General features: G+C 39.8%; 1 protein-coding gene across 6 annotated transcripts in view; it reads left to right on the top strand.

Annotated features, from left to right (window-relative positions):
- LOC138615581 (leucine-rich repeat and fibronectin type III domain-containing protein 1-like protein) overlaps positions 1–26,992 on the top strand; it is a 178,130-nt gene that overhangs the window by 84,983 nt on the left and 66,155 nt on the right. For all 6 annotated transcript variants that reach the window (XM_069689323.1, XM_069689342.1, XM_069689333.1 and 3 more), the window contains 6 exons: positions 13,292–13,508; positions 14,948–15,099; positions 15,526–15,779; positions 15,950–16,193; positions 16,341–16,498; positions 17,701–18,081. In XM_069689323.1, coding sequence (XP_069545424.1) covers positions 13,316–13,508; positions 14,948–15,099; positions 15,526–15,779; positions 15,950–16,193; positions 16,341–16,498; positions 17,701–18,081 — 1,382 coding nt within the window. In that variant the 5' untranslated portion in view covers positions 13,292–13,315. The remainder of the gene's footprint in view (positions 1–13,291; positions 13,509–14,947; positions 15,100–15,525; positions 15,780–15,949; positions 16,194–16,340; positions 16,499–17,700; positions 18,082–26,992) is intronic.

Below are 26,992 nucleotides of genomic sequence, written 5' to 3'. Positions count from 1 at the left end.
AGGAAAATTTACGTCGACAATAAAGAAAAAGAAAACTATGACAGTAAACTAAAAGATGTAAAGTACAATTCAAAGGAGCTCCCCTTTTAACAACACCAAATCCCAACGCAAGCCCCAACACCACAAATGTAACTACAGTAATACATTTTATGAGAAAATAAAACAGCTTTCTAATTTTGTTTTTCTGATCTTACAGTTGTCCCCAGATTTGACTTGAATATTTCTTCTTTAGATGTAGTCCCCGGAGTCAAGTTTTAATTGACTATTTTGAGAGTCTTTGTCATTGAACTTTAGAAGATATGTCCCTCACTCCTCATGTTTCTGGCTGATCGTATAACACAGCAGAACGTCTTCCCTCAAATTTAGCTGGAAAAGACTGACAATAAAGGTTGCATTTGGCTGTGAAATTATGAATGTTTCAAAGCCCGTTTTGTTATATATGCATTACTTCTCCTAATATATAAAGTATTTTTTTTAGTGGGGGCTTTTTTTTTTTTAGCCCCTTCGTCATGTTCTCCTGAGGCTCATATTAATTGGCCTGTTCTGGCTTGCACCATGTGCCTAGAAATGTTTTTCTTCATGACAGGTCTTTATTATGAAAACCTAACGCAATATCTTAAATTCTGCAGTCATATTCATGTTTTTTCTTCTGAGGTTGAGAAGAGCAGAAAGCACAGTTTAGTAGGTAATAGGTCTCTGCCAATTCAAATCCTATGTAAAGTCAATGTATTATCGAAATCTATATTCAACCATTTAATAGCAAAGCCGAGCAGTGCTAAAATTGGATAAAATCCAACATGGTTACAGTTCCAATTTGAATAATGCCTGTGACTCATTTACACCTATCTTAACCTGGGTTTAGTAATGAGTCACTGCACTGACCTACATAGGAAATGTGTATATTCACAAGTGCATATAATGAAACAAGTCAGTGGGGTTGTTGCTGAAGTAAGTGTGATGGTTTGAAGGCAGCAGGGTGAGAAAAGGTTAAATAGTTATTAGGTATAAAGGGTTAGGATTAAATTGCAAACTGAGTGTGTAAATAGGTTCAGTTTCCTCTTATATCAATCAAAACATTGAGGATAAAATCTTAAAATGTCAAATAACCTTTTAGAAAATCTAAACAATTTAAAGGGAAGGACCTCTGCATGCTCTTTGAATGATATAACACAGCACTGATTGTAAGGTTATTGCTGAGACAGCTGCTGCCCTGGCAAGGAGAAGAACCAGCACACATTTTTCCCACTGATTTCAGAGGGTGAACAGCACAGCTCATTGGCTATAATAATAGTTATCCCTAAAGAGAGAGTGTCTCATCTCTCATTCTCCTCTATAGCAAGGTCAGGGTCAGCTACAGAACAGCACCACTGCAGCCAACAGGGATTCAGTTTCTGTCTTTGGTAAGGCAGATCCTTGTGTGAAGAGGGGTTGTACCCCTGTCCTCCGGCTGAAGACAGGTCTAATTGTGTGACATCTGACAGTGTTTATCGTAACGATCAAACGAGGCTAATCAAATATTTACTATGGTGGGTTTCTCAGGAGCACGGACGAGTTTAGTTCAACCTGTTCCGAGAGTTTCACACAAAAAAACACTTAAAGCAACACAAATAGTTACTTCACATCGTGTAGGAAAAAAAATATAAAAAACATATTTTATTGAGATCTAAAATACCCATTATTACTTCGAATTTAGCAAGCTCTTAGTTGTGGGGTAACCTACATTTTAAACATACGAGTAACCTACATTTTAAACCCACCTGGTCGCGCTCTTGACCTGATTCCCTTTGCTTGGTCTTGGACAGTGACGTTCTGCCCTTACGAAACACAAGTGTCACTTGAAACACCCGCCAAGCTCATCACTTCAGTGCCGTCGATTTTCTGAAGCATTTCAATCGTCACAACTTGTAATGTAACTAGGAATTCTTACTTACAAAGGTTATAACTTCCCCACAATCAATGCGAATCACAGGAAGGCATTACGTTTATGTGCAACAGGAGCAGTCTCAGGACTATTTGATTCCCCTTTCGTATAGTCAGTTATTACACGGATTTACTGCAGTTTTTCCTGCAGTGGTCTAGAAGTTGCTGACCTCACATACTCACTTCATGTTTAAAACATATAGTTTATTTTAATCCCGTTGAGTATTTGAAGTACTTTTTATTAAGGCTTTGAGAAGACTCCGACACAATTCCCATAGACGTGAGCTTTGGCATGATGAGAAAGCAACCACGCTTTCAAGCATGTGATGAGGGACACTGGGAAGAGTTTATATGCAGTTTGGGGGGTTTTGCCAACTGATGAGAAAAAAAGTTAAAAGCTGAGTAATGGTGGAATGAAACATTAGTTTAATTTATGCACTTATTAAAAGCATCACAATATAACCGCAAATATTAAAGCAATGTGTATCTTGGAGAAAGATAAACTGTGGACTAGTACACTGTTACTGCACTCTTAATGGAACACCGGCGCTGTCTCTCTCGCTCTCTCCCCCACATTCACCCTCTCTGACGGCAACACCACAGATTCATTACTTGCGAGATCTCCAGACCAATCTTGCACTTTCTCGCAGCCCCCATACACGCACTCACACTACACCCCCACAACCATAACTAACACACACGCGCACACACACACACACACACACACACACACACACACACACACACACACACACACACACACACACACACACACACACACACACACACACACACACACACACACACACACACACACACACGCACACACTCTTCCCACCTCCTCGCTGTTACCATCTATGTGTCATTGGCTGTTGCTAAGTTACAGGCCCCCACCAAGTATTTTTGCAGCCAATAAAAGCTTTGCTTTCACCACTGGTTTTGACAAGATACCTCATTTTGTAGAAGCACTTTGTTTTTGCTTTATCTTTGTGTCTTTCTATCACTGTGCGGTGCCACGGTTTTAGCCTGAACTTCATTCACTCGTTTCCACGTCTTTCCATGTTTTAATTTCAGCTTTCCGCTATCAATCTTTCTCACTTTTCACGTTGGCTCAATAATAATGGGGTACCATTACTGATGAAGGGAGACAAGGTAATATAAAGAGGCTTGGGCGATGATGAGGTGTAGTTTTGGTTCAGTGACAGTTGACTTGTAGTTGATGTGAAAGTGGAAACTGTATTTGTTTCACCATTAATCACTTCTGCATTATACACATATCAAGCTGCAACACAGCACAGTACACTTATAGCTCCATGTATGGCTGCATACTTTATGCTCACAAACACACAGGCATGCACTTACTTAAACTAACACGCAGACATGCCCTGTCTAATTCGAGTGAACTTTTGAGTGTGTGTGTGTGTGTGTGTGTGTGTGTGTGTGTGTGTGTGTGTGTGTGTGTGTGTGTGTGTGTGTGTGTGTGTGTGTGTGTGTGTGTGTGTGTGTGTGTCTGCATGTGACTGTGTGTACAGTATGTTTGTGTGTGAAGGCAGCAGATGGATACTGCTGCTTTCGAGGTCGTTAATAACCCTGTGTTCTCGCTAGGGCAGACTCTGCAGAAATACATGGGACACACATGCGCGCGCGCACACACACACACACACACACACACACACACACACACACACACACACACACACACAATATATTCTCGTGCACACAAAAACAAAGACACATAAGCAAGCACGTGTGGAGAGCAGCATGTGAGCACCTATAGCCACATTCTTCTAAAAGACCGTAGCACACACACAAGATTTATGTCTCCATACACAAACATGCATTTACGTGCATATTCAAGAAGATACATGTAAAAAGTATTCAGTGAGCACATGATGTGGGTACGTGTTCATGCGTGAGCACACATACGGTGCGTTATACACACAAGATGCTCTTCAGTGGTTCCGCGAGAAAAGCTGACAGGGTAATCCATCTCCATTGCAAGGTGCACGGTACTCTGGGAAAGCAGGCTGGACACAGGGTCCAGAAATATACATGCACACACTAACACACACAAGCAACACACATACACACATACTGTGTGCACACCCACACCCACACACACTCGTACAGACATGGATAAATTGGAGTCAGTGAGAGCAATGGATTACTTCCAAATATGATCTAATGAATGATTATTTTTTTATGGCTACAGCGTCTGATATATTGTGTATTTCATGCAAATTTGAAAAGCAGGTCATTTGTGTTACTGTTGAAGGGTTATTGTTTTATGATTTTAAAAGCTTTAACATTTCTGTTGTATTCTAAGTGTTTCTTTATCATTCTTTTTTGATTGTGGGGATTGTATCCAGTGTCAGGGAGGCTACTGTTGAAATGTAATAGATTACAGTCAAACAAAAAAAAACACATTTAAAACAACTTTTTTAAGTTGGGGCAATTAAGTGGAAAATTGCAAAATAACTAAATGTAAACTGAGCAGTGTAAACCTCACAACAGTAGTCAACACTGATCACTGTCAAACTGGTATTTCAAGTTCTTAACTTGAATTAAAATTGTAATGTTTGGATTTTAAAGCACAAACACCAAAAGAAATCACAAGTATGCAGATGACAACAGTCCCAGCTGACAGCAAGTGCTGTTCTCTATTTGTTCACACTGGTTCCTTAATACATGTTTTAAAATATCTCTTAGTCTAATCTGACAACATGGCCAACTGCCTTGGTGTGGTTGGTCTAAGCAATATCCATTGATTTGATTGGCAGACAAGAGGCGGTGCAAATTCAAAGACAACCAATCAAAAGCAAGGCTCATAATTTGAGCATGTACACTTCCAAATGAATAAAGCCTGGCCAGGCATAGACAAATAAAGCATACCTGCATAGCAAAAGATGCAAAGCAACAGAATAAATGTTACATTCAATGTTTAAGCTTTTTACTGGAAATAATATATTCAGATGTAACTGCTTTGTAATTACAAACATTTTGAATAGTAACTGTAATTTAATGACAACATGTTCTCAATAACTGTAACAGATTAGCATTACATGTATTTTGTAATTTCATTAAATACTTGTGTTACATACAACTAGTGACTCCCCCACACTGCTCGTCTCACAGCATACATTACAGGTTGTATTGGTGTCTTCACATCCTGCGTATATGTCTACTTCATCTAGTAAATAATTTGTATGTAACTGAAGAGCTACTTCAGTGTGAGTGAGACTTGCTGATAGTAGGATCAAAGGTTGCCAGTTCGAGTCAAAATTCATCACCACAGGTTGAATTTGATTCTTCATAAAGACAAAACGTTGCATAGCCGGGACTTAGGTGGAGGCGGGGCCGACATCGTAAAGGGCCCCTTCAATGGGCAATGAAGAGAAGATTGAGATGAGATTTGCTTGCTCAGAGGTTACTATCATGACGGACTTTGTTTAGCTGGAGATAGCAACCTCAGTGGCAGGGTCTGTAATCATTTCTGGGACTTCAGAAATAATTTTGAAAAATAATCCTGTCAGACTGGGACGTCAGCAGAGCATGTGAGTCAAGTCAGCAGCCAACTGAAAGGAGTAGGACATTTCTGGAAATGCATCCGCCTGCTTGGAGTTAGTGAGGTGAACTTGGTGGAGCAATTCCAGTCTGACAGTGTTAAAACTACATGTTTTAGACAAGTACACATTCTAGTCAGCTGTCCTCCTCTCTCTCACCTCATTATCTACTTACTCCTGCCATCAGTCCTCTCCCCTCACTGCTACACTTCCTTACTTCATACTGATAATTTCCATGTTCTAATGTGTGGGGTTTTCTGTGATGCTTTCTCTCCTGCTGACTTTTGCTCTACCTGATTTAATATCCCTCTAATAAGCATATTTATGTGTGTGTGTGTGTGTGTGTGTGTGTGTGTGTGTGTGTGTGTGTGTGTGTGTGTGTGTGTGTGTGTGTGTGTGTGTGTGTGTGTGTGTGTGTGTGTAGTGATTTGTGTTGTTAATTGATTCAAAAGGGACTTTAATAAAACTGCTTTTTGAAGTTCTCTTAGTTTAGTTCTTGCAGCTGCTAATCCATTTCAGTGTGTCCGTCACATTCTTGAGATGCTCGATATGTGGACGCTGTAAGCATCATTGTTGTCTTTTGTTTCCCATTACTGCATTATGTATGGCTTGAAATAAAGGAGCTTTAGCTGGCTTAAGGGTACTTTGATCGCATCCTGTTCTCTCTGACTAGCATGGGCTTTATCAGAAGAAAAACAGTGAAGAAAAATAGACTGAGAACGGAGCACATGGGGCTGTTGTGACGGGGTCGATATGACCTGTGAAGAAGATTTGTGACCTTAGAAAATGAAATTATTATTTTTTTTTTCAGTATGTGTTACTAATTACCGCTTCCTTCAGAACTTTCCAGTAACACTGAACTCAAAACTCACTAAAGCAAGGCTACTTGTCAGAGTGTTTGGAGTGCTTTGGGAATCTCTTGCAATTATTATTATTTTTTTTTACAAAGCTAATGACCATTCTCTAGTGAAGACCACAAATCCCCAAAAAAATTTCAACACTTATAGCAATGTGGCATTCCAGTCTGCTGCAATATCTGGCCTAAACACATTGGAAAATACTCTGCCTGGGAGACGCTGATTGATTCACAAATGCAAAATGGAGATCATACTGTCAAGCAAAACAAAGGGACTGTCAGTGTGTGTTTGTGCCTTACTTTGCAAAAAACATAAACATTTGTCACTGCTGGAGACATCGCCAGTGTTGTCCTGGCAGCTTTTACATGTCGAAAATGAATAGCAATCCAGAGCTCTTCATTGTAATTACCACAAATCGATGATGGATATATTTTGTCTGACTCACATATAAAAAAAACATTATACGTAATTGTAATGATATGACATTCAGAACAATGAAATGCTGTCTGTCGAGGGAAAAAATAAATCCAGAAATGCATTCAAAAAATATTTCAATGACACTTCTGCCAGTCATAGATGGTGGCGGTCTGGCATTTGGTGGGCGAATGCAATGTGTGGCCTGGTTTACCAGTGAAATTTGACGGTTCTGCTCTGTTTTCCTCTCAATCCGGCAAACTAAGGAGCTTTGTCTAGACTAAGTCCCAATTCATTTCTTATGATTAAATTAAAATCAAGAAGATGCATAAATGCAGCATACCAAAGAGACTTTTTTTTTCCATATTCTAATGCTTGGAGTTCTTTCGCTTATGATTGGAATGACATGGTCTGTCAGGCATCAGCGTGGTTTAAAATAATTTTGTAAACTGCGTCTTTGCACCGATGAAGCTGAAATTAAGAAAGAGGCACTGCCAGCTTACTCTCAACTTTGAGTTTTAAAAAAATCCGTTCACTCTTTTTTTTCACAACTCTATTTTTACTGGTGAGGTTCTATCCGAGTAGTTTTTTTCAACATTGCTTCCAGTGGAATTACAAGCATCTAGTGTGTGTCCAAGTTTGTTGAATTGCAGACCGCTTACATATTTAACAGATGAACCTTGTATAGAATGCCTGTTCTCTGCACGTTCCCACAAGTACGATTTAACTCATTTTAGTTCCACATGATCATCAATGAGTTTACCAATGAACCATAGTCGAGAGCGTTCATGTCACTTCTAAAGGCTATTTTTCACTGAAACCAGCTGCATCGCGTCCTGACAGGGTCACCGGAGCTGATCACTGCCATTCCAGACTATGTTTCACATTCCACCAGATGCACTGCTGCGCGTCAGCAGAAGAAGGTCGGTGCACCGCTTTGCTAAAAATACGTCTATTTTTTACAGAAGTCGAACGGACATTGCGTCAAGCTGCATAGAGCAGATCAGTCTTAACTTTGTAGGCTACAGCAAAGCGGCAGCCAACAGTGATGTCACCCATTGGTTTGTGAACGGCTATTATGAAGCCTCGAGTTTGGATCTTTGCCATCTTGCTAGTCCCGAGCGGTTTGGAGCAGGAAGTGACCATATTTGGACAAGCTGGGGGGAAGTTAGCAGGGGATCTGACTCAATCTGATTAGAAACCCGGCGATACTACATCCCGCCCACTATTAGTCGTAACCTGACTGCTCCACAGGCATGTCAATCAAACAGACACACCACCAAAAACTGATTTTTGAAGGTTATTTTCAAATTAGTAACGGGATCATTTTCAGATGGACCGCCAGAAAACTAATAAGAAGAAATGACTTTAGCTATCAAAACCGAAATAACTAGTACAGAATTGGTTTTTACTTCATGAATTTCATGAGACTAGCTGAATGGGAGTCTAAGTAGCCGGAGGCTTTTTGCAGCCAACCTGGTATTGCAGTTTAATGCACTTCTGCATCGGCCTCATTTTTAGACCTGGAAGCTACGTTTACTTTTATATACAGTCAATGGCTACAGCACAAAGTAGGAAACAACATCATTAAACACAAAACGGATAAATAAGAAACCGTTTAACAACATTTACCTGCTACGACCACAACAATCAAGGAAAAATAACCAAATCAGGACGTCTGAAAAGCCCCTGGTAGAAGCCGTGTAGAGGACAGACCTGTACCCTGTGGCAAACTGGAGTGAAATCATGCAGAGCACAAAGCATAAAAGATTCCAAAAACGAATGGGCAAATTGTAACCTTTTAATTTATGCTGGACAATGTTGGAAATCTGACTCTAACGGAATTCTCTGAACTTGTGGTGAAACTTTTGGGACCGGACTGTCCACCTCAACCTGCATCGACGTTTTTACAGAGCCGTTTTAGTGCATTAAATTGTAATTCAAATTACTGCCAACAACTATAATAGCCCAGTCTAACTGTTAACAAGGGCAGACTGTTATTAGCGCTCCATATAGTTAAACAAGTATGGCAGTGAGTAATTGTGGGTGAGTAACACTATCATCCTCAGTGAATTACACAGAAAAACCCAAACGCTCATAATTCAATGGCTTAAAAAAAAAACACCCACAGCCAAGATGAGTGGAAAAACCAAGTGAGGTGTGTCTAAATGTTTAAAATAGAACAGTTATTACTCTGCAGTCATACTGTACACATGCAAGCCAGATCAGTGGGTTAACTAAGTGAAGGATGTATTCATTTAAAATCATAGTTGCTACCAATCTGTGCAAAATAAACGCATTAAAGACACATTACAGCAAGGCCATCGTAAAACTGAGTGTGACAAGGTGAGGGATGAATGATGGAGGCAGCAAGGAGCATGGGGAGCCCCAAAAAAAAGGAATGGAGAAAGGGTGGGGGCTGCGAGATAGATGATCATGATAGAAGCAAGGGAGTGAAAATGAAAGCAACATTAGGCGGGTGTTATTTCCTACCGGAAACATGCTTTATACATAAAGAGGAGAAGAGTTAAGAAGCAAACAGGAGGGCAGAAGCAACAACAAAAACATGGCGTTTTTGATAGAGATAGATAGAGAAGAAAAATACTTTGTTACGTGAAATTATGGCCTGTAGAGTGACAAGATAAGAATTGAAATATCGCAAGGGCCGAACATTTTTCTAAGTACTAAAGCGCTAGCAAATTACATTACATAGTTTATGTGGCATGTGATGTATTCACATGGGCTTAAAATAAGGATAATGGATGAAGTTAAGGGGGGAAAAGAGAGGGAAAACTATGAGTAGGAGGGTGAATGAAAAATGTGAATTGCGTGTTGCATGAGGGGAAAGACATAGGGAGGTGGGGCAGAGGGAATAATCAAAAGTAATGGAAAGAAATATTTTGAATGGCATAAAAAACACAGAGGGAGTAAAATGGGAAAGGCTGACAGGAGAACTGATGTGTCTGTGAAAATATAATTTACTGTTATTTCTGTTCTGTGTTTTACATTGTAGGAGGATGGAGTACATGAGCTATCAAATTACAGCATATCTATTTTTACCAGGCTCATGAGACTGCATGCACTTTCATTTTTTTTGTTTTGCATATACTTGGCAGATTTGCTTTACTGGATAACACACAGGGAAATCTAACAACGAGAGAAAAGCATGTAGCACCACTGGGTATTTTTAATCTTGTAATGTTGTAGCACATTGTCAGCTCTTGATGAGAATGTTCTGTCAAGGTGTTCAGGAGTATCAAGAAGGGGAGCAGGATAGAGAGGTAGTACACGGGCCCCCTGCTGAATAAAAGTCCAATGCTATTGATTCGCCTGTTTGTCAAAGTGGTAAGACTAATGCCCTGCTGCCCACCGATACACTCACATATCACGTTAGTTTTGAGTCATCTGTCGTGTTCGAAGGAGGAACTTGTTCGATATTTAGCTGGCTGCTTAAGGTGCACTTTAATCTTTGATGACTTCTGTGACACTTTGAGTCCCATACTGTTTCACAGCAGATGGCAGAAACACAACTCAAAATGCAAAAAGAGGGTGACTCGTCCTCTCTGTGTAATGAGATTGAAATAAATTCATGTAATCCAGGCAAATTAATTTGCCCTAATGTACAATGTGTTTATCAGAAGCTAGGTTCAGTTAATGTAAGCAGGCACTAAAGCACAGTTTTTTAAGGCTTTGCCGGCATTTTGATGATGCTCTCATGTTAAAACTATTAGTTATTTAACATGACACATTATAATTATTTTGTAAACTGACAAACAAATGTAAACTGTTCATGATCCCCAAAAATAAATCTACAATAATAGGACTTACGACTATGAAATGTCAGCTATGAGCAGTCATGATTTTGTTCTACCATAAAAAGAAGTAGGCCGGTCTTGTTGGGAACAGATACTGAGTGAGGAAGAGATGCTCTTCTTGGGGTTTAAGTGGGGTAAACTGGGAAGACAAATGTCCTCAATTTCTGATGAAACAGTGACACCTCCTGTGTCCTGAGCTTGTCACCACCTCAGCCATATATTTGCACTGCAAATCCTAAAAATGTAGCCTGGAAAAACACAGAATTAACAGAACAGTTTTAAGTGGATAAGAGGAGAGAAGTATATTTATTGCTACTGCTTAAGATTTAATTGCGGTAAGCACAGTGAATCACAAAGTGTATAACTGTGTTTGACAAGGTGTGTCACTGAAAGTTTGCAGAGAACACGTACCTGCAGTTTTAAAATGGCAGAATTGGGAGTTAGAGAGCTTCGAATAGTCTTCATTAAGCATTGCTATTGTGGATGACAGATGGGAACAACCATAGTACGGAAACAAACCTTTACTTTGCCTTGGTGATAATAATGCCCATAACTACGGTGCACTGTTCCCAACTGGTGAAGGCTGTAGACGTTGACATTATACATCAAGTAGTTCCGACTCAGCAATCTGATTGGTCAGCTGAACATTTGGAACGTGCTCAAATCATCATGACATCCCACCCTGCTCATCACTAGAAAATGTCCCTCCGCCTCCTCAATGGGAATATATTTTTGGAATTGAATTTCACACAACACGTACTATAATGTTGTCGATTAAATGTGACCCGTTAGGTGAAATCGGGTCTCTTCTATCATTTTTTTTTGTCACTCCGAGCACCCGTACCATAATACTGCAGATAGTCAGGCACAGAAAATCCTCGCGGCGGCTAGCTTGACCGGTTTGGTTTTAACACATAACGCGATGCCAAACTCTTAAAAATACGAGTCCATTCATATCTTTTTTTTCCAGCGGATTTCTTACTTACAACAACATTGAGCGACCTGAGCAGTTTAGTGTTTCTGTGTGCCGTATTTATTCAGTTTGAGACCAGAAATCCTCTCCGTTGCTCGGTCGTTGCTGGGGGGGGTTGGACTACCTCCTCGGGTGGTAAACATTGCGTACATTACATCCCCTTCTAATGATGGGACTGATTGTTTCCCCAGTTGTTAATCACACCCCATATGTTGCCATGGAAACGGAGATCACACTAACAAAAACATTTCTATTTTGAGAGCGAACTGCCCCACGATATGAATCCATTTTGATTACATATTTTAATTATATGGTTACTTGCTGTATACTCGCAATATCGCACTTAATGGTGCAAGCACCTCGGTCCTGACCAAATCACTGTTGTGCCAATGATCACGTTAAAGTACACCCTCATGTGTAATATTGCTTAAATAACACTTCGCCCCTACGTTACAGAAATACCCAAAGCTAAATATCAGGAACAGGCATGCTCAGTGTGTGTGCTAAAACCTCCCAACTCAACATTGCACCTGCACAAGGATAGAGCCCTTAATGAGTCCACAGCATTGTGTGACTTAGTCAGCTTCGACAAGTGCAATGATCTGCATCTCACTTTTTTTCTCAGCTTTAATCCTTTTTTTGTTGTTTTTTATGAGCTTTTTTTTTTTCGTTCAAGAACATTTTGTTCATTAGCAGTTTGGCTCTACAATAACACATTTAAGCCTAACGTGAAAACCAGCATTATATCATATACCCATACAAATATTCCATATTATTATTATTATATTCCATATTTTTGTGTCTCGAACGGATGTCACTTTATTTAATGGGACATATACCTAACCTTATAGACCAGAGGTCTTCGACAGGGGGTCCGCGGCGGTACCGCAGGGGGTCCGTGAAATTTTTGGTTGATTAGACAATTTTTCTTGTTTTCCACCAATTTGTTTTCCACAAATTTAAATGTCTTTAAATACACATTAACATGAATCTGACACATTGTCGCGAATGGATAAATGGAGGAAGAAGATGTTATCTTTCAGTCAGAAATGCACACATTCAGCGACACACAGGAGCTCTCTCAAGCTGGGCACCGGTTCACTCACAGGGCGAGACTAGCCTGGACCTGTCCCTCCAAGCCTGCTGCACTCATATGATATAATAATTTAGTTTAATGTAAAACACAATTTTATACAATACATATAGTAAGGGGTCCCTGCTCCATCTGTTTATCAGTTTGGAGGTCCTTGGCCTGAAAAACATTGAAGACCCCTGTTATAGACATTGCTTTTAGCTTGCGCTTGTGAAATGAAAAAGTTACCCTTTATTCTGCCAGGCATGGCAGATGTGGCTCAGCATGAACAATGCGTAACTACAAGACCACACAGGTTCTGTCATTACAAATCCCTTTTCTGCTTAGTAAATTTGGCTTGTCAAGTACAATATATTAGTTTTAGATTGGGTGACATTCATCCAATTTTATACTAAGACTGAGGTAATGCAGTTTAATAAGTACTACTACCTATTGGCGGTATTTTAACAAGCTACGCATCCCGCAGTTTAACAGCTTGTCAATAGCCCTTCATAATTATTTTCCTGAACAAAGACATTGAGCGCCTGTTCAAACAGCATGTCGTCTGTTTGAGGTCAGAGCTTCACCCTGGTTTGCCACTTCCTGACAGCCTTTTCTCCAGTGACACCGTTTTTGTATCCACTGTAGCTCACGGTTCCTTTCTGTCTGTCTTCCAGTTGCCCTGTTCCCAGTGGAGGATAATGGAACGGCTGTGGTTCTCTTTGCTGTTGCTGGCAGCAGCATGCAGGGGACAGCCGTGTCCAAAACGCTGTATGTGCCAGAGCCTTTCCCCGTCGCTCGCTATCCTCTGCTCCAAGACGGGCCTGCTGTTTGTTCCCGCCGCCATTGATCGACGCACCGTGGAGCTACGGCTTCAAGAGAACTTCATCACAGGTAACCAACCGATCACCCAGGCTGCCCTGTGTTGCATTTAATGTAATATCTGTCTGAAATTCAAAATGACGCATCTGACTAGCCATCTTTTGCAAAGGGTATGCTCGGATTGGTTGTTTACATGGGAACAAACTCAATTGCGAGTTACTAATTGGCAGCATATTTACTCTTTCTCAGATCACTTGATTGTAACTGAACAGTTTGTTACCAGTGAATACAAATGTTGGCTTAAGTCACAATCGTTTTTTGTTTTCTGACTGACAAAGAGTAATATTTCTCATAAGCCTGCATATTTCTTTTTTACTTTAATACGTTTTTTGTTTTGTGATTCAGGCTGGCAAATCTCATTCATGATTCATCGCCTTCTTATATCAAAGAGTTCTGTTTGTTACTTTGAAACCCTTACTTTTAAGAACTGTTGTGAAATGTTGCTTTATCCTTTTATTTTAATCTGGATTCCCATTAGCTCTCTATTTCATAGTTCACCAAAACAAAAGAAGCACATAGAAGCTAAAAAAAAAAAAAAAAAAATGCACTGCTCCCACAGGGTCCAGAGAGACACTTTGATGCAAAAGAGAAATTAATTTCAGTTAAGCACTACCCTGTGCAAAACTAAAGATGTTATAATGCACTTTGGGGGATACCAGTTCACTCTGCTGTCAAACTAAAGTTCTTAGCGTTCTAAGTTTATACATTAAACAAAACAGTCTTGGTGAAAACCATAACTCAGATGACAGACTGTTCCATACTTAGGAAGTAGAAACACTAAAAGCACCGTCACCTGATTAAACTCGGAGAATTTAAAGAGTGCGTAGAAGGAACGAAAAGAAGCACAAAAAGAGGAAAACATATGTACGAGGAAGGAAGTAATGGAGCCCTGAGGGATTGCCTAGTTGACAAAAGTAAAGCATGTCAGATAGACCGTATTTTCAGGGGCAAGGACATTTAATACTTTATAAATGCAAAGTTTTAAAATCAATTTTCTAACGTACAAGTGAAGCATTTTAAGAATAGGAGTGATGTGGCCAGACATCCAACCACCTCGCTATGTGGACATGTCATTCTTTCGAATTCGTCACATACAATACTTCTTCGACTCGGGTGCTCATGGTGCTGACGCCTTTTGCATATCTCTGATGCCAACGGCTTTCAGTAAAGTGATTTCAATGCCTTTTTGCTGTTATATGTCGTAGACCTTCTCTCCCTTCTATCTCAGAAAAAAAAAAAGACATTGTAAAAAGCTAAAGAACATTGTAAGCCAGAGTCATCCACTTTTGTAAAAGCATGTCACTCGGCGGTCAGGAAAACATTCATGTTTTAAAACCTCTTTAGTGAACAAGCTCTCTATCTTCTATTTTTCTCTATTGCTGTACTAATGCATACCTATATTCCCGGTACTTATGTAATGGAGTCTTTGTGTTTATTCTGCTTTCTCCCAGCTGTCCGAAGAAGAGACTTTGCCAACATGACCAGCTTGTTACATCTGACCCTGTCTAGGAACACCATCAGTCAGATCCTTCCCTCTGCTTTCAGTGATCTGCGGCGGCTGAGAGCACTTCATCTAGACTCTAATAGATTAACTGTGATCAAGGTAGGAAGGATGGATGGATGGATGGATGGATGGATGGATGGATGGATGGATGGATGGATGGATGGATGGATGGATGGATGGATGGATGGATGGATGGATGGATGGATGGATGGATGGATGGATGGATGGATGGATGGATGGAAGGATGGATGGATGGAGGGAATAATGGATGGATGAATGGATGGAAGGAATAACGGACGGATGGATGGATGGATGGATGGATGGAACATAATAGATGAATGGGTCACAACAGGGTCACACCAAAGTTTTAAGGCCGGATGGATGGTTTATGAAATACATAATTGAACAATGAAGCCACAGTGACAAATGGTCTACAAAACGGTAGATTTGTTTGTACCAGAGATACTGACTTTACCATAATATACTCACAGCCTCTCTTGGCCTTTTCACCTTTTCATCAAACAGGATGACCATTTCAAAGGCCTGAACAACCTTCGCCATCTGATCCTGGCCAATAACCAGCTCCACTCTATATCTCCCCATGCCTTTGATGACTTTCTATCCACACTAGAGGATCTGGACCTCAGTTACAACAACCTTGCCCAGGCGCCCTGGGACACGATCGGGCGCTTGACTAATGTCAACACCCTGAATATGGATCACAACCTCATAGAAAATGTTCCCCAAGGGGTATTCACCAACCTACATAAACTAGCCAGGTAAGGACATAGAAATATGATAATCAGATTTATAGCAATAGAGTATGTATAAATGCAACAGCAGGTTCACTACTCAACTGAAAAAAATATTATTGCCTTTTACTGTTAATAATATATGCATCTCTTGTCGTCTACCTGTTTCCTTCTGCCTACACCATGTCCTATAAAAGGCTAGACATGACATCTAACAAGCTGAAGAAAATTCCCCCGGACCCGTTGTTCCTGAGAATTCCTGTTTATGCCAAGTCCAAAGGCTCCCCTCTCTCCTCTCTTGTGTTGAGTTTTGGTGGTAATCCCCTCCACTGCAACTGTGAACTTCTGTGGTTGAGGAGACTAACCAGAGAAGACGACCTCGAGACATGCGCCTCTCCCTCTGACCTCAGTGCCAAGTACTTCTGGACAATACCTGAAGAGGTGACGTTTTTGTATTTTTCATTTGTTCTACGCAAGAAACTAATAATACAGATGTGACATAAGTTTGGATCCAAGACAAATATTTCATACTAGAAATAATACATCACAGACAAGCAAAGTATAACTTTATCTAATTTTTCCCATTAGGAGTTTATTTGTGACCCACCAGTTCTGACCCGGAAGTCACCTCACACTGTGGCAATGGAAGGGCAGCCTGCCAGTCTGAAGTGCAAAGCAAATGGTGATCCAGAGCCTGAGGTCCACTGGATCAGCCCCGAGGGGCGACTTATATCTAACAGCTCCAGGTATTTAGATGATCCTATGGTCTAGTTTCATCTACGGTTAACTGCTTTTCTCTCTGTTCGCCTATAGATTGTACAATCTTTCAAAATTAAAGGCAAGGTGCTAATTTAGGGAATATGACACTGAAAGGACCACTCTTACATTCAGTGATGTAAGAAACCTGGCAACCAAGTTGGCAGGTGTAAGACAGGAGTTGTTTTAATATTCTCTGCTGCGCCGCTCCACTTCAGTGCTATGTGTCAGTGTGTAGCCAAGTCAGAAAGACAGTGCAGCTCAGATAATTTTTGTCTTGGCTGTAGTAGTAGGGATGTGGGCACTTGACTTGTGTGGGCCAACTCTGACTGAGGATTAGAGGAGAGTTGTTAAGGTCAGAATCTCCTCACCTATAACACATTTCTCATATTCTCATTTGGTAACCTAGTTTGCACTCTTGTAAGATACGTGTGTTCTTAGTTGAGTTGAGTAAGTTAGTTAGTTCGTTAGTTTAAGTTGCATATACAAAATTTGTTATAAAATATGTGATCATATTTTATGATGCAAAGTCATAGCTCTTTAAATCTTTATATAGGCCCTTTTTTATTATTATTATTTTGCATCCTAAATATTTACACACAAAAAAGTGAATGGATAAGAAGCATTTTTTGATTTTTTTTTTTTGGCAAGTGGCATTTGTCTTAATTCTGAAAGCTATGGGGATGAAACTCACAACCAGGCAGCAACATAACCCCTCATCCTGGAAGCGACAATATTGATTCCAAACAGAATTTGGGTGTATGCTGGTGCAAGTTGGCATCAGCATCAGTTGCTGGAGGCAGCGAAGTACACATGCGAGTAAATGGATTATTAAGCTGATTAGCAAGTGGATGGAACTGGATGCATTTTGCCACATTCTTCACTTGAATGAATAGGGAGCAAATTCTGGCCCGGCACATATTTATATGAAGTTCTGACACTGCCAATCCAAGTTGTGGTCTACACTGGTGAGAATTATATTAGTATCCTATCTGAATGATGAGGAGCCAGCGGATGGATGACAGGGAAAGGATTTGAGGGAAAGGAATTAAGAATAAAAAATATTACCACGTGAACTTTTATAAAGCCTTCTCTATGTGTTACTTTTTTTTTTCCAACATTTACATTTCAGTAATTATGTTGATTGATTATCTAATTATTAGACTTCCCATTTATTTTCCATTTGTTTCAGAACCTTGGTTTTCTCTAATGGAAGCCTGGAGATCAATGTAACATCTCTGAAAGATTCAGGAAACTTTACCTGCATTGCCTCCAACGCAGCAGGTGAATCCACAGGAAGGGTGGAGTTAGTTATCACAGCCATGCCTCATCTGGCAAACAGCACAAGCCGCAGCCGAGATCCTGCGTCCGAACCTGCCCCTTCTGACATCCTGACCTCCTCCAAGGTTGCACTGCCAAACAACGAAACAAGAGGGACAGACAGGAGGGTGTCATTGGTGGAGCTGACAGGAAACTCTGCCCTCATTAGATGGAGCAGTCAAACCCCTCCATCTGGAGTCAGGATGTTCCAGGTCCAGTACAACAGCTCTGGGGATGACACACTGGTTTACAGGTTTGTCTATCAGCACCGTCAATTTATGCTTCGTCCGTCTGTGTGTTTTGATTTTATGTCCGTAGCATCTATGGTGACTTTTATGAATCTTTTAAAGCATACTAGTGGAAGGCATTTGCGTGTTAAAGTGTGAGCGTTTGTGTGTGCAGCTGTGACTAAATTAATCAACAGACCTCAGACGCTGCTGTGAGAATGAGAGCAGATGATAGATGATATAAGTGGAGATTATCACCGTCCAGTCGTAAAAGTCTAATCAACTGAAATGATAAAGACATCTGTGAGCCATTGTCGGGTTCGCTGAACACAAGGGAGCCAGGGAAACATGCGAGGAGTAGCAGTGGACAAGTTTTAATGCTTGTCTGTCAGTTTGCTTCATTGCTGTACTAATATTTTTGCTGTGTGGTTTCAGAGCTGGTATTTTAATTATGGCTTTATGAGTGATATACTTTTTCATGTTTTGTGAAGTTTGACTTCATGAGGGATTTTTTCAGATTTCCCTGTGACTGGAACTTCTTAGACTAATGACTGTCAAATCCCTACAACCTTAAATGTAGTTCATGTTATAATGTAGAAAAAAGGGAGCTTATATAGTACTTTAACAGATTTGGGGAAAACATTTTTTGATTTGGGTGCCCAACATGTTTCTGCACATAGCAGAGCAAACTGTCATCTCACGCCTAATGAAAATGGGAATGAACACCCGGGGAGTTATATCATTGTTATCATTGAATTGAGCCTCTTTTAATGCATAGAATTGACATTATTAGAAAGGTCATTTTGTGGTTAAACATAGAATTCCAGTCCGATGATGTTAGAATTTTTTTTTTGTTTTCATTTGCTGTCATGTAGTGATACACAAAGATACTAAACGCTGAACTTGAAACACGTTTTAGCACCCCGACTGCTTGTGTGACAGAAGAGGCGTTGCTTATGCTTGTATGACAAGAGTGTTTCAGGGAAGGTGATAATGCATTTGGATCAGTGTAATAACAAGCTGTCTGATCCTGTACTGTATATACTATATATTGTTTTACTATGGCTTGACATAGAAACAGAAATTACTATTGGGAACATTTTACAATAAAACCTTGATAATTAATAATTTGATAATGAGTAGTTGGTGAATAACGTTGACTATAGGGCTGTATAGAAGATAATAGACAGCAGTCCCTCACTATTTTAGTTAATCCGGGGCATGTTGTGACGACAGTAGTTGCTCTGATTCATAGAAATTAACAGTTAATTGACAAAGAAAAAAAAAAGGTTGTTTTGGATTTGCTCCTCACTAATTTGTGGTCCACGTTGTAAAGTGCTATCTACGCACTTGATTGGGGTTACAGTGTGCTCTCAGGCCTAGACCATTAAAAATTGGTGTGCAAACTGCACCTTTATTGATCATATTATCTCAAGTCATATGTTTGTATGGATCTAAACACATATAGATAAGGAAGGTGTTTTCTGTTGCTGTTGGTGGTTTGTCTCCCGCATGCAGGGAGTATTAATGGCTCGGTTTCTCATCGATAAAGAATGGTCATGTGTACATACACTGGGGGAGATTTCTCTCTGCAGCACTTCACACCTACTCTACTGTTTCCTCTAATAACTGTTAACAGCCTAAGTGTGCCTCGCTGGAGCTGTGTGAGGAAAAAGCATGGTTAACAACCATAAAGCACTTGCAGGTGTTTCAGTTAAGTTCTCTTCTAAACGTTGGTGCTCTTGGGGAATCTTCCACATTCTCTCTCTCTCTGTGTGTGCAACAACCAACAGCCCTGGAAGCATTATTGCCTAAATCTCTCTCCAGAAGCTTGGGAAAGCCCTGTTTATTTTCAGGTCTGAGGAGTTTTCACACGTTAAGAGTGTTGTCATGGCAACAAGATGGGAAAATCTCCCAGATCTTGTTATGAGTGACAGTTGCCTTTAGTACTATCACACATGAGTACTGTGGACTATTTATGTATTCCGTGTATTTTTTTTCAGAGGTGCGAATAAAATATATCATTCTGTCTTCTGCGAGTACAGAAGCAAATCAGAAATATATTTCCTGCCAAACAAAATTGTCTGAAAACCAATTTAGCCTTTTTTATTTTTGACCAGCAGTGAAATAATCTCTCAAGAGAAAATCATTATTGAAAGAATAACCTCTGATAGAATCAAATCCACTCATGTTGGACAGGAAAAACAGACAGTTGCTCTAAATTTTTGAAAATTCAACACTTGTCAAATGTCAAATTGGGGGTCTCTGCAGAAATTTGATTGTGGTGTTATTTCTTAGCAAGAGAGCACACTTGTATATTCGAATAGTTGACTTGCAGGTACATTATAAACGTCTTACTAATCAGATGTTGATGTGTGTGTGTGTGTGTGTGTGTGTGTGTGTGTGTGTGTGTGTGTGTGTGTGTGTGTGTGTGTGTGTGTGTGTGTGTGTGTGTGTGTGTGTGTGTGTGTGTGTGTGTGTGTGTGTGTGTGTGTGTGTGTGTGTGTGTGTGTGTGTGTGTGTGTAATACTAAATTAACTGCAGTTCCCAGATCTTAGATCTTAAATAAACGTTATACAACTAGTAGTTCCGACCCAGAGATCTGATTGGTCAACAGAACTTTGTAATGTGCTCAAATCAAAATATACAAAATAGTACTTGGTCCCAAAATTGGGTCAGGGAGAGAAATAGCAGAGCCTGTACCGGCAGTGGAAAAGGCTTTATATAACAAATATAAAGATTTATAGTTAAAATCCATACAGTTAGTACATTTTTCATGAACCAAATTGTAATAGTCAGCACCTCACATTCACCCATAAGTCATATTAACAATGTGTTTTTGAATAATTCATAACTTTTAAAAATGCATTAATCCCTTAAGACCTGGACTATTATGTGAAATGTCTTCCTAAAAAAAACATCCTCCCCACACTCCACAACTGTAAGGCCAAAATGAGCAACTGTAGGCTCCATGGATATGAAACACGTCAAAGAATTCTGTTTCTATTACCAGCCCCAAGTGAGATCTAAAATTCACCAGCAAAACGTTACCTTTCTACTTCTGTCTTATCCAAGTTGTCTACCAGAAAGTAAACAACAGCCTGACAACAATTTGATGCAACAGAAATGAAGCACAATACTACACTCATGATTGAAATAGTTGTACTCGGCAGCCTGTTTTTTTTTTTTTTTTAATGTCCATACTTGACAATATTTTAAAAATAGGAGCAGTTTGCATCTTTATAACTAATGCAGCCTGGTCCCAGTGCAGGGACCTCCGTGGTAGCCACAGTTACCATTTATAATCGTTCAGCATCAAATAAAATCTGCTCTCCACTATAACCGTACCATCATGACACTGTGATATTAAGCTAACAAACAAGCTTCTGTATCACTCTGACTCTATTTATTATCAGTAACAGTGAAGCAGCGACGCCATTATGAGGTCAAGCTGAAAAAAACATGCTACCCGCTGTCACTTGTATCCTGCACACTTTGCTCTCTTTAGACAACACGTCTGAGCTGCATTGTGTTACGGCTGATGCAGAGATGAATGCCCACTGCCACTGGTTCACATTTGAAGTAACCGACATGCGAGAAACAGGGCGGCTTTTACTGTGCAGCAGTCAAAGGAAATATTATTAAAAAAATTGCATCTACCAAACAATGATAATTCCTCACATTTTCTTCAATAGCAATCAGCTTTCAATATTTGCACTGGAGTAACGGGGAAAAACAGCAACAATATATATATATATATATATATATATATATATACATATATATATACACACCGTAGGCTGTTAGATGAAGAGCTGAAGGCAACAGACTGCACACCTCCAAATAGTAAGGCAACATAACTAACTTCATGGTGCCCTGTGTGGAAAAAACTACTTGCACCATGTAGAGCATGAAGTCAGTGGTTACAATTATTTCTGGCTGTCTATGTTTATGAAAACAATGCGTTTGTTTGGCTGTGCTGTAAATAAACACACTGGCTTATCTGCAGTCGTATTGAAACCGCAGTTGCTGATACCACAATAACAGTAACATGATAACAGGATTCCAAACATGAAGGTTGGAGGCCAGTGAAAAAATGACAGGGTCTTAAGAAGGACTATTTCAGTGCAGGTAAACCCAGACACCGTCAAACAGAGGAGGAGAGGATGTTCGTGGGATGTAGTGCAGCACAACGTAAAAACATAGCAGAAAATCACATGCATGCTGGAGTCACGCAGCTTAATGTTAAATGGGTTGCCGATGTCAAGATATGACTATCCAATCCATCATGCCACCAAATCATGGGCTCTTGTCAGTTTACATGTTGTGACCAATGAGTTGTTTCATAAATGGGCAGAAGTGTAGGTAGATTTATGTTTTGTAATCAATAATGTTCATTTATTAATCATTCATGAACTGTATTACTATCTGCATTATGAAAAAAAACTCGTATATCATTATTGTGAAACAATTATCTGTTTTTAATGTTTACAGTTTCAAGGAAAGCAACATATTTCTAAAATATACAGTGTCTACATGCAGAAATATACTTTGTTATAATTCTGCCTGATCACATAAGATCATGGCTGAATCGTGAGCCTGATGCCATGTATGTGGTCACATGGTATTATGAGATTAACATCCATTAAAAGCAATCAAGATTGTGCAAGCTCAGCTCCGAGTGAAAGAGAAAAAAAAAAATGAAACAACCCCGAGTGTGTGCATACGTGTTCAATTCCACTCTTCTATCTTTCGTAGGTCAATAGCCATTAGGAGGAGTGATGCACAGTACCATGAGACGAGAAGAGTCTAAGTGCTGAGGACCAGAGAAGACAGGAAATAGGCACAAAAAAAACAACAACAGTGAAGCTTCGCATATATTTTACTATCCATTGGTTATTTCTGCCACATCCTTTACGTCAAAGAGCATATCATTAAAACGGAGTCACGCCACGCTTGTTGAAGCTTAATCAAAACTAGTATTTAGATCTGATAGAAAAAATATCAAAGTGTGTGTTTCCTCTTTGTAATGAGAAAGTGAAATGGTTGCTTTGTGACAAATGTGGCACAGAAGAATACCTCTACGCGTACAGTAAATCAGAGTAGGTACACATGGAGGATAGCTCAAAGACAGACATGATGCTGATGTAAAGGATTTGGCTGTCAGGATTGTGCTGGATTTAAATATGAATTTTGAACACACAGAGAGATAAAATTCCTGATCAAATTAGTCCAACACGAGCACCCAGATGACAGCATCTTTTCATCTATACATGGCCGTCTGTGCCCTTTATTATTTAACTTTTACGAAACTGGCAGCTCAAATTAGAACAACTGCCAATTTAGAGACTACCAATTGTCTGAAAACCATAAAGAGGGCTCTCTGAGGCGGCCTTAAAACCCCGCGACTACTTACGATCAGTGCTATTATAGCACCTAGTACATGCGAGTTTCCGTGTGCATGTACTTGGAAAACATTTCCGTCAGTTATCACTGTGTTTAAGACAGGCTCTTCAAAACTCTTTGGCTAATGTAATGAAAGCCTTTTGAAGTGTGGATGAGTGAATGGAAGAATGAATGAACTGAGGAGCTTGATCCAAGTGCCGTGCCATTTTGTAGCCCATCTCTCATGGGATTATAAGACACCTTTCATCAGGCATTAACAAACGAAGGCCTGAAAAATACAGTAAATACTGGGGATGAGCATGTTTTTCAAGTACTCATTAAGTATACATGTAAAAAAAAAAAACATGTATACGTGCGACTACCATATTGTCTTATTTCCCTTGTTTTTACCTGTGCCTGATAGTAATATGTTATTACCGCCAGACGGTGTCAGTAATGCACCCAATAGCTGTTTGCAAACTGCCACTAATCAACGAAATTAGGAGAAGACTACTACCAGGGTTTTGTTTGACAAAGCATGTGTGCCTCCGTGAGATTTTACGATACAAAAAGGACAAACATGCAAAGATGACTACAATTGTGAGAAGCTCCTTTGAAAAATAAACAATCATGAGGTCCTGTGGAAATGCGACCAAGTAAAGCTCGCGAATATCGAATAGCAGTTTTGCTTGGAATACCTATTCTTAGTAGTCACATAAATAAATCATCATCATCTCGACGTGGCATTAAGTTTTAATTAAGTGTGTTTGTGTGAGAATAAAGTGAGAATGCCTCCGCATCTTGAACATAATCTCATAAATAACCATCCTTTAACTCTGTCAACATGCAGAGAGGAACGCCACTGTACCAAAAGGCCTTGTTAAAGTTATCAATCAACTGTAGCAACTGCAAGTACAATTTCTTATTAACACTTTTCATTATGTACTTTAATTCATTTTATACAAGTGTCATGAAGGAACTGTCTTATATGCGGGATGTAAATCCCACTAACTGGTGTCAATGATCTGTGTTTTTTACACCCAGCATCCACTTCAACTCCACACAAATTGCGTGCTAGAAATAAATATATAATTTCCTGCACCAATATATAAAACCAGGGGATCTTGTAGAGACAGCAATTCTGCTTCTTTACAAAACACAGTTGGGAAAGTAGTATTTGAACATAGTTTCGAGGAAACAGGGTTGTTTATCTTTTTATCAAGTAGGTTTATCTGTTGATAGAAATAAAAAGCATTGGGCAATGTTCCGGGAGGATAATATTCAAGTACAAATTGAAGGAAATTATTTCATGAAGGTGATATGTTGTTTCTTTTTTTTTCTTTTTTTCACTGCCAAATGGAAACTAAAATTGACTCAACTATTAGTTCTAATAGTTATGCTTGTTTTAAAATCATTTCCCCCCTCTGCCTAAGAAAGGCTCGAATTATGGGTTTCCTTTGGACATCGTGTCTCCCCGAGTGTGCTGACGAAATCCCCCTCAGCCTTCCCCCCTCCACTTTTCACAGAGGGTTTCTTTACTGTAGTTTGACATACAGGGTCTTTCTACCGTCTGGGTCGAACTCAGCCATCGGATAGAGGAACTGATAAAGCCGCATGGATAAGAAGTAAATCTTCTTGGATTGGTAAAAACACTGCGATTGATAGATTAATTTTGACTCAACATTTCACTACCTGGATGAATTGGATAAATCCAAACAGACATGTTAATAGATACCTTTGTTTTTATCCGTTTCCATCTCATGTCACTTCTTCTGCCTTGATCCTCTCCTTTACACCGTCTCCATTATCGTATGTTAATAGCCAATCATTCGTTGCATTTCCCTCTGAGTGGTTTGTTTAATGAGGTGTCATCGTTCCAACATTGTTGCTGGTCTTTCACTTTACATTTTACTTTTAACTGTGCTGACCGCTTCATAGAATGAATGCGATGCAAACTAATGTTTTTTTTCCCTTAATGTTACACCTCTGTACTCGAGATTTTGTTGAGGAGAAGGTGTCAAAATGGGAGCCAGATGTGACACAGTCTGCAGAGTTACCATTGAAATGTAGACCTGACCACTTCATGGACACGTTCTGCCTCAGCATGCTGTAATATGAGCAGAATCTGATTCAACAGTGTGGAGATCTGACAATCACAGCATCCTCTTTGACTGTACTGCAAGTACACGATAGAATGTAACCACGTAGATGATGTACAGAGTCGGGGCACAGAGTAAATCTTTAAAAAAAACAGGTACGATTAATTCTCAAATGTAATCTGCCAAAGGTGTGACTGGTTTCTTAGTTCAGCCAATTTCAACAACATCACTGAAATGCCCATCTGACAAGAAGGCAGATTAGTTGTTAATAACAAAGACACTTAAATCTATATCATTTTTTGAGGGGAAATGTGGGAAACAATTACAACTTTTTTTTTTTTAGATGTTTTGGTTACATTGAACAAAATAAATCCAAGTTGAACTATTTTTTTTCGCTTAGAGCTTTTAGCGAGTGTTGTGTCAGCCTACAGATGTAGTGCCTACTCTATAAAGCACACACTTTAATTCAGATATGAGGGCATGACTGCCTTTGAAGGTGCATTAGCAGTACAATCAATTTCTGTCATGAATGCAAAGCACCATCATACACAGAGAAGGACATGCTTACATACACACCACCACTTCCTGAAAATAGACATCGCTTGAAACTCTACTTTTAAACTGACACCTCTGATTCTTCTCTAAATGCACACCGCTTCTTATGTCTGGATGGTTATGAGTGACTACATCGTTGAGAGTATGTGGGATACAAACTTTGGAGTATGTGCTTGTGTGTTTATTTGTGTCTTTGTGTGTCCACACTGGTTCAGAGAATTGTATTCGCCTCACATTTTCCTGCCTGGGCAAGGGCGGAAAGAGGTCAAAGTGTATATTTTTCACACAGAAACACACATACAGCCACGAGAACACACACACACACACACACACACACACACACACACACACACACACACACACACACACACACACACACACACACACACACACACACACACACACACACACACCGCAGACAATCCAGACATCTGTGTGCCTGTGACCCAACTGTCTCTCTGTCTGGCTACCCTCACTGTCCCCTCCATGGTTTGTGATTCTGTGGACCATGTAATGACCCTGGGTCATATTTGTTTTGATGCGGCGGATCTGTGTCCCCTCCCCTCAGAGTGAATGTGGATGTGTGTGTGTGTGTGTTGTGTTGATGGAACAGGTTAGGCCCTGTGATTGGTCCATTCAAAGGGATTGCTTAATCCGTGGTGGACCAATTGGTTACAGCAGGCTTTATTTTTGCAGAATGAGCGAGCATCTAGTTTTTGTGTATTGACATGAGACCATTCTGTAAATTGAGTAACTAGAAAATCCCTTTGGAGAGTTTGTGTTGCGTTTTAAATTTAGTGACTTTGATAGACCAGTGTAGCTTGAAACTCAGATAGTTTGTACATTTTTGTTTGCAAGTAGCACCCTGTAAATATGAAGCATCTTTTAGGAGTTCAGT

Source organism: Brachyistius frenatus, unplaced genomic scaffold, assembly GCF_029030835.1.
Source record: "Brachyistius frenatus isolate BFR_SWC_R1_liver_20210118 unplaced genomic scaffold, ASM2903083v1 Contig_1, whole genome shotgun sequence".
NCBI lineage: Eukaryota > Metazoa > Chordata > Actinopteri > Embiotocidae > Brachyistius > Brachyistius frenatus.
Note: the sequence above shows the minus strand (reverse complement) of the source record. Positions and strands in the feature narration are given on the sequence as shown.